General features: G+C 44.2%; 1 protein-coding gene across 1 annotated transcript; it reads right to left on the bottom strand.

The window, feature by feature from the left end:
- Positions 1–678: 678 nt before the first annotated feature.
- Positions 679–2,127, bottom strand: LOC113346713 (red chlorophyll catabolite reductase-like). Its single transcript, XM_026590206.1, has 2 exons — positions 1,629–2,127; positions 679–1,533 (listed from the first exon to the last, which is right to left on the bottom strand). Exons 1-2 carry the CDS (start codon positions 1,965–1,967, stop codon positions 919–921), a joined length of 954 nt encoding a protein of 317 aa, XP_026445991.1. The 5' UTR covers positions 1,968–2,127; the 3' UTR covers positions 679–918.
- Positions 2,128–14,035: the final 11,908 nt, after the last annotated feature.

Raw genomic sequence — 14,035 nt, 5'->3', positions numbered from 1 at the left:
CGTGCGTGAGGCAGATGATACAACAGTTCATTCATATCAACTCCAGTATGGTAAAGTAATTCTAAGGAATAGCAACATCTCTTAATTGATAACCGTATACTAGATGGTGATAGAGAAAGTACAAACAATAAAACCTCCTGGAATGGAAGAAGAACTGGAAAGGAGGAAACCACACAAAACATGGTAGTCATAATTGCATGATACTGTTTAGATTTGTGTCACTCCAGAAAGCAAGGCAATCGCTAGTCGCTCATCATATCTTAATTCTCTACAGATGTCTGCCTTCGTTAGCTTTCCTGTGGAACTATACTTTCAAACTGTTCGACCTTGCAGTTAATATCTACAGAACATCCTTTTGATATACTTGTGAAGTCTTCCCCGTGTGTCTCTAGTAGTTTCCTAACCAATGGAAACGAAAGATAAAACACTGGGAGCTCATATATGTTTCTTTCTGCTCCAACGTACACAAGAAACGAACCGTTTATGATATTGACGGTGTTGTTGATGCTGATGTGATAAGAACTTAGAACCGAGTAATATCACGGCTAGCAGAAACAGTTGTGTGCACCAAACAAGACAACAATGAACCAAATAACTGTGAAATTTCCACACATATTCTAGTAATGCTAATGAGAATATACTATTAGGAATTTGAACGTATGGAATAAGAAAAAAAAGTAGGTGAACTTGAGGGAGAATTTTTTATAGATATGGATTGAATTTATGTTGCAATTGGAATCCCGGTTAGGGGTTTATATGCAGTTTGGATCGGTTCTTTCAAAGCTTTAACAACGACCATAATGGCTGCATGCGATGTGCACTCTACTTATATGTTGACATGGATGGTGGCTTGGTACTCATCACAAAGCCTAAATTTTCTATACTTAGGACTAATGAAGTAGCATTACACGGTTATTATTACAAGATATCAAAAGCCTTCTCAATTGCTTTGATGACAAGATCAGCTACATCCTGACCAAACAATCTTGGTAAACTAGAAGCAAGATCCATCTCAACTGTCTTTTTCTTAATCAAAACATCCCTTTTCTTCAATTCAACCTTTTCCGATTCATCTACTCCTCTCTCTATACCAACACACTGATTCAACCAAACCTCCAACATATCCTTAGCAATTGGTCCAACATGATCCTGTATAATCTCTTCCAAGCGTGCAGCTCCACCTGATTCACAGTCAATACTAACGGATATAACTGTAGGAGATGAGAGAGCTCGAATGTAAAGTGAAGAAGAAATGTAAGGTCGGATTTCTGATAGTTCCAGCAGTTTTTTTCTTAATTCATCCAAATGGGTTTCTTGGTAGAATGTTTGTAAGTACTCAGGATTGATCACTAAATCCTTCCGAGGTGGTAAATCGAGAATCAAAATGAGTGAATTTGGAGAATTTTGAAGGAATTCAATGAGGAAACGTGGTGCATCTGTTTTGCTGTTGAGATAAGCGGTGAGTGTTGAAATATCTAATGCTCCTCCATTTGGAAGTCCACAATGAATCCAACTTCCAAGTATACAATCCACCTTCAATTATTCACAAAAACAAAAATCAAAATCTAATCAAAGGGTTGTAATTACCGGTTTAATTTAAGAAAGGATGGTGGAATTTGTGAACATACCAGTGAACTGTTAGTGCCAGACCTGATATGAAGAGTACCTTGAGAAGTAGCTGAGCTGTTTTCGAAGTATTGAACTTCAGGGGGGAGAGAAGAAGGGAGAAGATCAGGTGAAAGGGTATTCTCCATGTTTGAAACTAAGTCTACCATGAGATTTTTGTTTGAGATTGAAAGATGAGGAAAATCCATGAATTTTAGATGGTTGGTTTGAGGTGTGTCCATGGGTGAAGATGAGGAAGTGATGATAATGGAGTTATGTTTAGTTTTTGAGATTCTTGATGATGGTGGTGGAGAAAGAGGAAGACGGAAAGGGTGTATAAATTGGTGGGTGAGAACAACCATTTGATCTTCTTTTTAGCTTTTCTGTTTTGTAATAAGAACTCAGTTCTCAGTTATTGCAGCCAGAAAGGGAAGATATTTATGTGGACACTAATTTTTTCTAGCAGTAGCTAACACAGTAATGGTGACGGCCAATACCCCGAAGAGAATCTTTTGCGATCACAAGGGTTGTTCAAAATGCAACATGCAATTATGAAAGAATCCTCTTATTGGGCTGCACCCATTTGGGTTTTAGGGCATGGTCGAATTCTAGTATCCTAAAAGTTGCTAGGGGGAGACCTAATACGTGTTAAAAGTCGGATTTACCGTTTAATTATTCTTACTACCTGAAATAAAAATTAATTCAAAGTGCAAAAACCAAAACTAATCACTAACCTCTTTATCTGTTGTTCTTCTTAAAAACAAACAACAAAACAAAACCTATGATCAAATTTTTGAGTTTTTCTAATTCAAATATTCGTCGACTTTTTTTTTTTTTTTTAATGAAGGTTGATTATGAAGATGACAAGATCAGGACAATTTGGATTGAGTCCATCATCACTTGGTTATGATTCTAATGTTTATGAAGGTGTTGAACCATAAATTGTGTCCAAACACCAGTTAATTCTCCAGAATGTTAAGAATCGAAAAACCCACAATTTATTTTACCTTTAGATTGGTCTAATAAGTAAGATTGATGAATTTAGGGTTTAGGAAATATGCTTCTGGGTTGATTACGGCTAAGAGTTCTTGTCGACCTAGCCGTGAAAGGTTAGTTACGATTGGGACTCTAAGAACTCTCGGCCGTGAAGTGTTGGGACTTTCCTGCGCGTTTGTTGTTCTGTATTTGTAGAAAACTAGAAATTTTCCTTGTGCTCTGCTAGGAATTCTTCACCGTAACCGTAGTGTCCTAGCCGTGACACTAGTTTCTCGGCCGTATGAGCTTTTAACGTTTAGGTCTTGCAGTTTTTCTATCCGTGTACATTTTAGACGGTTGGGTTTAAAAGCATCTTCCAAACGTTAATGTTATTCACAGTCGGGTCTTTTATTGTTTCCTAACCGTAAAAATCTGAGTGAAAGTCAATTATATAATTGTACCCTTTTTAGGAACCGGGGAAGGGGAAAAGCCATACATACTTCGTAACACTTCATTGAAACGAAAAGGCATACATATTCATAGCATAAAATTAGAGGATGTATCATTACATTACAAACATGGGTCTTAATAATAGTGATCAAAATCAGCATAAGTACTTTCTTCTAAGACACGATAGAAACCATTAAGGTCAAACATCTTACCATGGATATCCTCATAACCGGTTTCGGCCATCTCCCACTGGAAAAACATATCAATTATAAGTTAGTGTTCTCAAAAACAATTTTTGATGGACGAATTATTGGAAAATTTACTCTTTAAGCACGTGGCATATTGGGATTTTTTTTTTCCTTTACGACTTTCATTTCCTCTTTGAAAGCTTCCAACTGTGGAAAGAGCTTCTCGAATGTTTTCTTAATGAGTCTCAACGATCTTCCACTATGATTTCCGTCTAACGCCACAAAAACAATAAGCACACGATTTCAAAAGGAATCGAAAGATTCATCTGTGTAAATTTTTACATCTTGGTAATGCTTTGCTACCATCAGCCACTCTCTAACGATTGCAACATCCTCCTCGGTAGTGTAACGAGTAACCATGGTTCTTCTTTTTTGTTAGAGAAAATTATAGGGAAAAGAAGAAATTTGAGAGTTTTTGCACAATTTCTTTGTCGGAGAAGGGTCATTTTATAGCAAAAAATGACCCAACGGCTAGATTTAACAAAAAAAACTAGTCGTTCCACGAAAAACTAGATGCAATCCAAGATCTACGACCAGGATACATATAAAAGACCAGGCCGTAAGAGCTCAATCGACTGTTTTTAACTCTTACCAAGCCGTAAATCTGATCTTTCCAAGTCAATTCACATGCAATCCCAAATTTACGGACATGATATATAGAAGAAAACGGGTTGTATAAGCATTTACAGCTTGGTTTTAACCCTTACCAAGCCGTAAATATGAACTTTCTCATCCGTTTTACGCACGTCCCCACCGTAAATGCTTATACGGCCTGGTCTCTTCTATATATCCTGGACGTAAATCTGGGATTGCATTAAGTTATGGCATTGAATTTTTCGAGAAACGGCAAAAAACAAGCCGTTGGGTCATTCTTTGCTGTAAAATGACCCTTCTCCAACAAAAAAATTGTGCACAAACACTAAAATTTCTTCAAACTCCCAAATTATTGCAACAGAAAAGAATAAACGTGGTTACTCGCTACACTAAGTTCTCCTTTATAGAAGTATACAAGACACAATCGAAGCAAAACCGGTTTTGATTCACTCGAATCGATTCATGAACATTATAGCCACGATTTGCAAAGATTGCATTCCTTATTATACAAATGTTTTAGTTCATGAACAAACCGATTTTAGAAAGTAACCTACTTAAGTATGCAAACGGGTACGCGTACTTAAGTAACCAGATTGAGTTCGTTTTTCACTTTCAAACTCCAGCAGAAATTCACGGACGTGAACTTTCCTCCAGTATGCGTACGGGTACGCATACTTTGGGTTCCCGGTTTTGGACTTTTACACAAATGTGAGAACACACTATGTTTATATCCAAATATGGTTACATGTTCTAAACTCTCATTTCAATCATTGAAACTTTCTTAGAGGATGTTGTATAGTTGTTATTCACAAACTATTTTTCATCAAAGCGATTTTCAAGTTATTGAAATAATCACCATAGCTTTCGTCACGAGTAAAGATGAACTTGGCCAAAGAGAAAGCTTACCAACACATATTTCGAGAAATAGATATGCGAGATAAAATCGGCTCGAAATAGCAAATGTGTATAATTGAAGTCTATATAGCAATATGACTTTTATCTCAAAATAGGAGATAAAATAGATAGACTTTGAGTGATAGATAAGTTCAAGTCTCCACATACCTCTTGTTGATAAAGTTCCACAAGTTCCCTTGAGTAGTTCTTCGTCTTCATTCGATGAACGCCATGGAGTCTAGAGTTCAACTACACTTATTATCCCAATCCGAGACTTAGCTATAAGTAGACTAGAAATCAAGACTTATAGTTTTGGCAATTAAACTTGAAAAACAAGCTTGAGATAGCAATGCTTGCGAGTTCGACCGAGCAATGCTCTAACAGAAAGCATGACGAAGATTAAGGCATTAACATGGACGACAGTAATGATTTTCAATGAAACTGTGTATTTATGGTCTTTGTGGCCATAGATGGTAATCAAAATGGAAGATCAATGAACCAAATAAACGAAAGGTTCTAGGAGATCTACCTAAAAATGGAAATTTTAAGGGGCAATTGGAACGGGTGAAGATGAAGAGTCCCGAGATGTACTTTTCAGAAGAGTGAGTATGTGTAAAATTTGTTCACAATATAAGTTTTGAATAATATACTATACAAAATTAATCTTGATTTTTTTTTAGGAAGCGTTAACTCTTTCTGAAAACACGGGGGTACCAAAAATACACCACCAACTTCTTCTTAGGCAACCTGTTGTTGACGGTGGATTTTAGCTTAGGGTAAAAATCGTAAAACCGTACAACTGACATGACGTCATTATGACCATTAGTACATTTATTGAATCGATCAACATGCCTACGTAAGAATTACCAGGGTACCTTTTTTTTACGTGTCATGTTCCACGGCAGAACACTTAACATTGATCGACATCATCTATGCCAAACCCTAATTCTCATGCTACCGCACCAATGCATGCCAACCATGCCAGCCGCACCACTATGCCAATGGCAAATCATGCCAGCCACATCTCCGCGCCAAGGCATGCCAACCATGCCAGCCGCACCACTGTGCCAATGGCAAACCATGCCAGCCACATCTCCGCGCCAAGGCATGCCAACCATGCCAGCCGCACCACCGTGCCAATGGAAAACCATGCCGTCCACATCTCCGCGCCAAGGCATGCCAACCATGCCAGCCGCACCACTGTGACAATGGCAAACCATGACATCCACATCTCCACGCCAAGGCATGCCAACCATGCCAGCCGCACCATTGTGCCAATGACAAACCATGCCAGCCACATCTCCACGCCAAGGCATGCCAACCATGCCATCCGTACCACAGTTCCAATGGCAAACCATGCCAGCCACATCTCCGCGCCAAGGCATGCCAACCATGCTAGCCGCACCATGCGCCAATGGCATGCCAAACCCTTGGCCCCACCATCCCAAGCCAACCGCACCTTGCCTTGGCCCCAACCATGCTAGCCGCACCATGCGCCAATGGCATGCCAAACCCTTGGCCCCACCATGCCAAGCCAACCGCGCCTTGCCTTGGCCCCAACCATGCTAGCCGCACCATGCGCTAATGACATGCCAAACCCTTGGCCCCTCCATGCCAAGCCAACCGCACCTTGCCTTGGCCCCACCATGCCAAGCCGTCCGTACCACACCCTTGGCCCCACTATGCCAAGCCATCCGCGCCGTTGGCCTTGGACCCACCATGCCGACCTTCCCTATGCCACTACCAAAACGAAGGTGTGCAACTATCAACGACCACATTTTCATCCTAGATGCAAATCCTAGTCGTCTAAGTCGCTAAACAACGCATGGTAACCTTTGGCCCAAAATCCTAGTTTTGGCCATACCAAACCGCGCCAAGGCATGCCATGCCACATGTGCCAATGGCATGCCAACCACCTTGCCGCACCATACCATGCCGACCTTCCCTATGCGTCTACCAAAACGAAGGCGTGTGACGATCAACGACCACCCATCCATCCTAGATGCAAATCCTAACCGTCCAAAGTCGCCAAACAACGCATGGTAACCTTTGGCCCAAAACCCTAGTTTTGGCCACGCCAAACCGCGCAAAGGCATGCCAATGGCATGCCAACCACCTTTCCGCAGATCTTAGCCTTCCAAGGTTACCAGCTAACGCATGGCAACCTTTGTCCCTAGTTTGGTCGCGCCTAAACAAATCCAAAATCCTAACTTTTAGCCGCGCCTAAACTGGGCCACATTAAAGCCGTACTGATCATACTTTCATGCCACTGGATACCAAACAAAAGGTTGCAATAATCAACGGTTTCCTTCCTCTTAAGATGCAACATCTCGACCGTTGAAGGTCACCACCGAGCCGGCAAGTCTCCCAAGCTCAACTTGCCAGACAAAAACAACATGCGACATGTTTTCCACGAAAACACTCGAGACATCAACACATGTCACAAATTGGGGGATGCTCATTGGGTATCGGTTTGGTGGTTTACAGCGTGCGGCGTACACTACGCTCGTTATAAGAAAGTGTCATAAGGATGAGGCGGTTAGTAAATACAGGGAGTAATGGTGAAACGCTTTCTTTTATGGAACATCAATTCCAAGAGTTACCGGTTACCACCTCCTCCCATTTACTCACCCATTTTCCATTTCTTAATGAGACCAGAGTACGTTTCACTTCGACTTGTATAAATAGGCATTACCTATTTCCACCGAACAACAAGTTCTGGTCAAGAGCATACAACAGTCAGAAAACATTGTCTAGATTTTCCATCTGTTTGCTTCCCACTTTCTGATACAAGTCACAAAACAACTACTCTTTCAGAATCAACTATTTTGGTCTCAACACTCTCTTCACTTCCCTCCCCAAAACCAACCCTTCTCCTCCTCTTTGTGACCGAAGTAAGTCTGGAATGGGCATTTCTTGGTTTAAGCCGGATTTGTACAGATTGATCTCTCGAATTTAAAGTACTCCCTTGCACTATATTGTTTAGGGTTTAGACTCGTTTCTTACCCACACGCCCGAAATTACCGAAATCAGCAGAAACCGTTTTCACCCTCAAAAAATTGGCGACCATAGTGGGAGATTGATCTTTCGGTTACAATGTCAATTTTCGACCATCGATCTCATGCTTAGACCCAGACATCAAGGCGGTAGAAGCAGGCGATCCGCTTAGGGATCGACGACTCAGTTACCAGCCGAACCGATTATCAGTCTTGACACGACGAGGGATGACTAGGGACTTCCTAGAGGTTAAAATCGAACGATCCAACCAGGGATCGACGACTCGATTATCAGACGAGACGACTGGGGACTTTCCACAATCATGGCGGTGCCTCCCGTAAAACTCGGTCTCACACCCGGAAGATTCCCTTTTCATCAGGAGACCTGAAAAACCGAGTAAGTCTTACCTAGATAAATTATATGGTTTTCTATTTCAAGTTTTCACGGAAATGATAAAACCGATAGCCATGTTATGTTTCACCCCATGTCATCTACCGACACGCAACGCTCACGATTCCATGGTTTTCCTGGGATGTTTACGTCACTTGCAATCGTAACCAAGACAACATCATTCCCAAAACAATCCATTCCAAAAAAATTCATTCCAAAAGAATAATCGAAAACCCTCAAGGTAACATTTGTCTATCAACCAAAAAATCCAGGAAATCAAAACCATAAACTAGGCGTTTCATTTGCCTTTCAAAAAAAAAACCTAAAAATAAGAAGTTCAGAAGACAGAAATACATTCAAGGAAAGTTTTTCAACAATGGCTTGCTCTTCTTAGCAAGAGCCTCCTTCGTTCTTTGGAGAGCCGCCTTCTTCAACTTCAGCTTCCTGGACAATTTATCGAACTTTCGCTTCCTACTTCTTCACCATATCCGCAGAAGGACCTTCGACTGTTTCGACCAACAACTTTTCAACCTTAGAGAAACCGTCAACGAACCAAGGAACATTGAACTCGAAGTTTACACACATGTTACGATGGAACCTCCAGCTCGAGATTACATCTTCAGAAACAGTATTATCGGTCACGTTGCACATGTCGTCAATCGAAGACAAAGCTTCCTCCACACGCTTAACCAACGTAAATCGACTAGTAACCTTCTTGGTCATGGCGATATGTCTGTAGCTTTCCCATATCTTGGTGTATAGCGCCGCGTGTTTGGATGGCACGCTAAGTCCCCCGATAAACACATGATTCGGATAAGGAACCAGGTATGGAGGGTTGAAAGTGGCACCCGCATCTACATCAGCAACCGACAAGGGATTCCTAACGACAATTGCACCTGCGGCCACTGGAGTACTCTCCATTTTCTGAGTCACAACGACGTTTTCATCTCGATCAACATCCATTTCAAGGTCGCCCGGTGTGGCTGCCACAATTGGAGACAAAGCTGTATCACCACTAGTCTCCGTCTCACGGCCATCTTCAGAAATGGTTTCCCCCTATGACATCACGGATTAGATATTTTCCAAAGAGAAAGAAAAAAAAAACATGCGGGAGACTCACTGATTCGCTTTCAGACTGGCTAGAGGAAGATTCAGCACTGCTGTCAGAAGAACTACTCTCGCCATTACTGAACTCTGAGCTTTCATCCTTCTCGGGTTCACCATCGCCACGGATAGGCTCAGCACCGCCACCCTCCGTCTCGAGAAGCGATGTTTTCTGACTACTTGCAAGTTTGGTAAAGGCGTTCACGCTTCTGAGACCCTAGGCAAGATACAAATACGAATACTTAGGAAAGAAACAAGGATATACACGATCCAACTAAAGTCAAGAGGAAAATCACACGTACCTGCATATTGGACGAACTGAAAGTCGGTAGGGCTGTACCATCTGCACAGCTTTTAGATCTTCGCTCCTTCACTTAGGGACTATCTGCATTCAGGCTAACGTATTTTCGCTTGGGTGAAGAAGGATCCCTCACTAGTGGATGCTCCGCTAAAACCGCAGGAGAAGGCTTACCACGACGGTTTTCTACCACATCATTCACGAATCCATGGAAAACGAGAAACTCATCCTGCCAAAATATGTTATATTTGGAGGTTGTTGATGGATTTCGTTCCGCAAGCAGGAAAGGGAGACATTTACCCAACACAAGAACAGTAGCATCGAGAACAGTTAGCAACGGGACTTCTGGAAAAACCGGCTGACGAACAAGTGGGACCGCTTGGTCAAAACCCATATGCCGAGTCGCCCTATCGATATTGTAAGAGACTGCTTTGCAAGATCCTCGAAAGAAAGACGGCACATAACCGGGTGCGCAGCTTCGCATGAACACCATCTCTCCAACACTCATGTCCTCTTTATCAGAAGACAAAGACATGCTCGGAGAAGGAGCAAAGGTACGGATCTGAGTTATGGATGCATGCACCAGATCCCATTGACGAAAATTGACTGTGTGTGAATTGTCAAGGAATCCAACCAGGTTCGAACCAATCTTTGGGTGCCTATTCGACCAGCGCAGTATCCTAGAGCCACCCCAAGACTCGGGAAGTACGGCCAACGGTTTTGGAGTATACCTTTCGAAGTGATCCTACATCCACGCTTGGAGAAAGGCGGCATGAATATACGAATTCACTTTCATGTAACCATTTGAAGCGCACATGTCCGCGACCAGCTTATCCAAGTGTGTGTACAGAGAACCAAGAAACAAGCCGCCAATAGGGATAACGACACCTTTTTCTAATTTTATGGCAAACTTGATAAGTTCCTGTCTTATCTCCTTCTTACCCGAGCCGTCATCGAAAATATCTCTGGATAACCAAAGAACCAAGAACGCTGCGACATGAAGCGTACTATTCTTCTGATTCGGCTCCAACCCAACGGGAAACCACTGAGACACCCACCATCCATAGAAGCACCTCGTCTCGTTTTTTTTTCCGAACGAATACTTTTGATTTCGCAACCAGAGCGGCGCGCATTTCTTCTTCATCTGCAGACAATTTGACATCGAGGTTTCCTATTACAGGAAGGTTCAGTTTCACGGCCACGCTCTCTAAGGAGATAGTCATTTCACCCCACCTGCATATGGCCGTGTGAGTGTCTGAACACCATCTGGAAATAAAAGCAACCAAGCCTGGAGTATATTTCCTAATTTGAATCACTGCGGAAGCCGCGACAACATCAATGATCTGCGCCTTGGTCAAACTGGCTTTTACACATTCCTGGCTCATCATGAATCTCATCCATTTCTCAAAGGGACGCAACGGACTCACAGAGATTTTAAAGTCAATAGGAGAAGCATGATACTCTTTCCTCTGAAGACAAAACCTTATTACACCACCTGGCCGAACCGACCGGGCCTCTCCTTCACTTTTCGGACCATTCAGAAGAATTGACACATACTTGGGATGATTTCTCCTAATCGTGGCGTATGTTGTAAAAAACTCATCATATATGTTTGGCTTGGAATTGCCAACATCTTTCGGTACGGCAGAACTTTTCTCAAATGACATCCTAACGAATATTCTCTCACGCTACTTCCACCTTCGAAATAACTACAATGGAACAATACGAAGAGAAATTATTACGGAAAGTGCATGGAAATTATTTTATCAGACACATGAGATCCATCCTGGATGCAAGCCAATTTGTTTCAAGGTCATAATGTGCATATGCAAAGAAATGGGGACTGACAGACCCTGCATCACCTCCTCATGTCCAGACCGTACCCTGCAGCGGGAAATTTGCTCTCGGCCGAGGAGGCGCCCCCACCACGGGAACCATACAGACGGTCACACCAGGAAAAAGGAGTAAACACTAGAAGCTATGTTTTCGCAGGAAGGGAATGACAATTACCAGCTCATGCATGCCTACTTTTCACGGTAATTGAGGCGTCCAACATCACTACAGTATTCACGCCTAAATGTTACTACAAGTTCGTGCAAAGCATACGTACGGCTAGGATTCATACCAACGCAGAAGGACAACATTTCTACAAGTTCACGAAAAGGTACGCCTACAACTAAGGTTTGCACTAACAGAAAAAAACACACAAGAAAAGCAAGTTAAAGAGGAAGTGTTGGAAGATATACCTGGGATTCGCTCATCCGCTTTACTGTTACCACACGGCTAGAATAAAAAAAATATAGGTGTGAAGTAAAAGGAGAGGCCGGCCCTCCTTTTATAGGCGTGATACTTGGGGGTTTGAATAAGGAAAGGACTTCCTATTTGAGTCAAGTAAGGAAAAGAGGCAACCGGGCTCGCGAAGACCAATCACCATGCCAAGACCGTCCGCGCCATTTTCTTGGCCCCACCACGCCAAGCCGTCCGCCATGCTTGCCTCATCAGGACCGCGCCATGCTTTGGCCCCACATGCCAAGCAGTCCGCGCATGCTTTGCCTCACCAAACTGCGCCATTGCCTTGGCCCCACCACGCCAAGCCGTCCGCCATGCTTGCCTCGCCAGGATCGCGCCATGCCTTGACCTCACATTCCAAGCCGTCCGTATGCTTTGCCTCACCAAAATTCTCCATTGCCTTGGCCCCACCATTCCAAACCGTCCGGGCCATGACTTGCCGCACCAACACCGACAACTCGCCAAGCCAGCGTCATGATGTTCCATAACCCATCCAAGGTGATGCATAGCCAAACTAAGTCGATGATCTTCATCTCACTACTTCACGGTCTACACCACGAATAGAATCTACGCAAGGCCGCCAAACACGAGGATCATGGACTCTCCTTACCTCTCGAAAAAGGTTACTCGGACCTTCCTGACCATCTTTCCACGACTTGTCGTTTCGATTTTTGTCCTTGCCCGTCACCATCTTATGCTTACCTCGCAAAAATGCTCCTATTCCGAGCTAAGCAGGGGACTTAATGTTGATGGTGGTTTTTAGCTTAGGGTTAAAATCGTAAAACCGTACAACTGACATGACGTCACTATGACCATTAGCACATTTATTGAATCGATCAGCATGCCTACGTAAGAATTACCAGGGTACCTTTTTTTTATGTTTCATGTTCCACGGCAGAACCCTTAACATTGATCGACATCATCTATGCCAAACCCTAATTCTCATGCTACCGCACCAATGCATGCCAACCATGCCAGCCGCACCACTATGCCAATGTCAAATCATGCCAGCCACATCTCCACGCCAAGGCATTCCAACCATGCCAGCCGCACCACTGTGCCAATGGAAAATCATGCCAGCCACATCTCCGCGCCAAGGCATGCCAACCATGCCAGCCACATCTCCGCGCCAAGGCATGCCAGTCGCACCAATGTGCCAGTGGAAAACCATGCTAGCTACATCTCCGCGCCAAGGCAGGCCAACCATGCTAGCCGCACCGCTGTGCCAATGGAAAACCATGCCAGCCACATCTCCACGCCCAGGCATGCCAACCATGCCAGCTATATCCCCATGCCAAGGCATGCCAACCATGCCAACCGCACCACCGTGCCAATGGAAAACCATGCCAGCCAAATCTCCGCGCCAAGGCATGCCAGCCACATCTCCGCGCCAAGGCATGCCAACCATGCTAGCTGCACCATGCGCCAATGGCATGCCAAACCCTTGGCCCCACCATGCCAAGCCAACCGCACCTTGCCTTGTCCCCAACCATGCTAGACGCACCATGCGCCAATGGCATGCCAAACCCTTGGCCCCACCATGCCAAGCCAACCGCGCCTTTCCTTGGCCCCAACCATGCTAGATGCACCATGCGCCAATGGCATGCCAAACCCTTGGCCTGCCATGCCAAGCCAACCGCACCTGCCTTGGCCCCACCATGCCAAGCCGTCCGTACCAAACCCTTGGCCCCACTATGCCAAGCCATCCGCGCCATTGGCCTTGGCCCCACCATGACGGCCTTCCCTATACGGCTACCAAAACGAAGGCGTGCGACGATCAACGGCCACCCTTCCATCCTTGATGCAAATCCTAGCCGTCCAAGGTCGCCAAACAACGCATGGTAATCTTTGGCCCAAAACCCTAGTTTTGGACACGCCAAACCGCGCCAAGGCATGCCATGCCACATGTGCCAATGGCATTCCAACCACCTTGCCGCACCATACCATGCCGACCTTCCCTATGCGGCTACCAAAACGAAGGCGTGCGACGATCAATGACCACCCTTCCATCCTAGATGCAAATCCTATCCGTCCAAGGTCGTCAAACAGCGCATGGCAACCTTTGAACCAAAACCCTAGTTTTGGCCACGCAAAACCGCACCAATGCATGCCATGCCACATGTGCCAATGGCATGCCAACCACCTTGCCGCACCATACCATGCCGGCCTTCCCTATGCGGCTACCAAAGCG

This window comes from Papaver somniferum, chromosome 2 (genome assembly GCF_003573695.1).
Source record: "Papaver somniferum cultivar HN1 chromosome 2, ASM357369v1, whole genome shotgun sequence".
Lineage (NCBI taxonomy): Eukaryota > Viridiplantae > Streptophyta > Magnoliopsida > Ranunculales > Papaveraceae > Papaver > Papaver somniferum.
The sequence above is the reverse complement of the archived record's forward strand: the minus strand, read 5'-3'. Positions and strand labels throughout refer to the sequence as shown.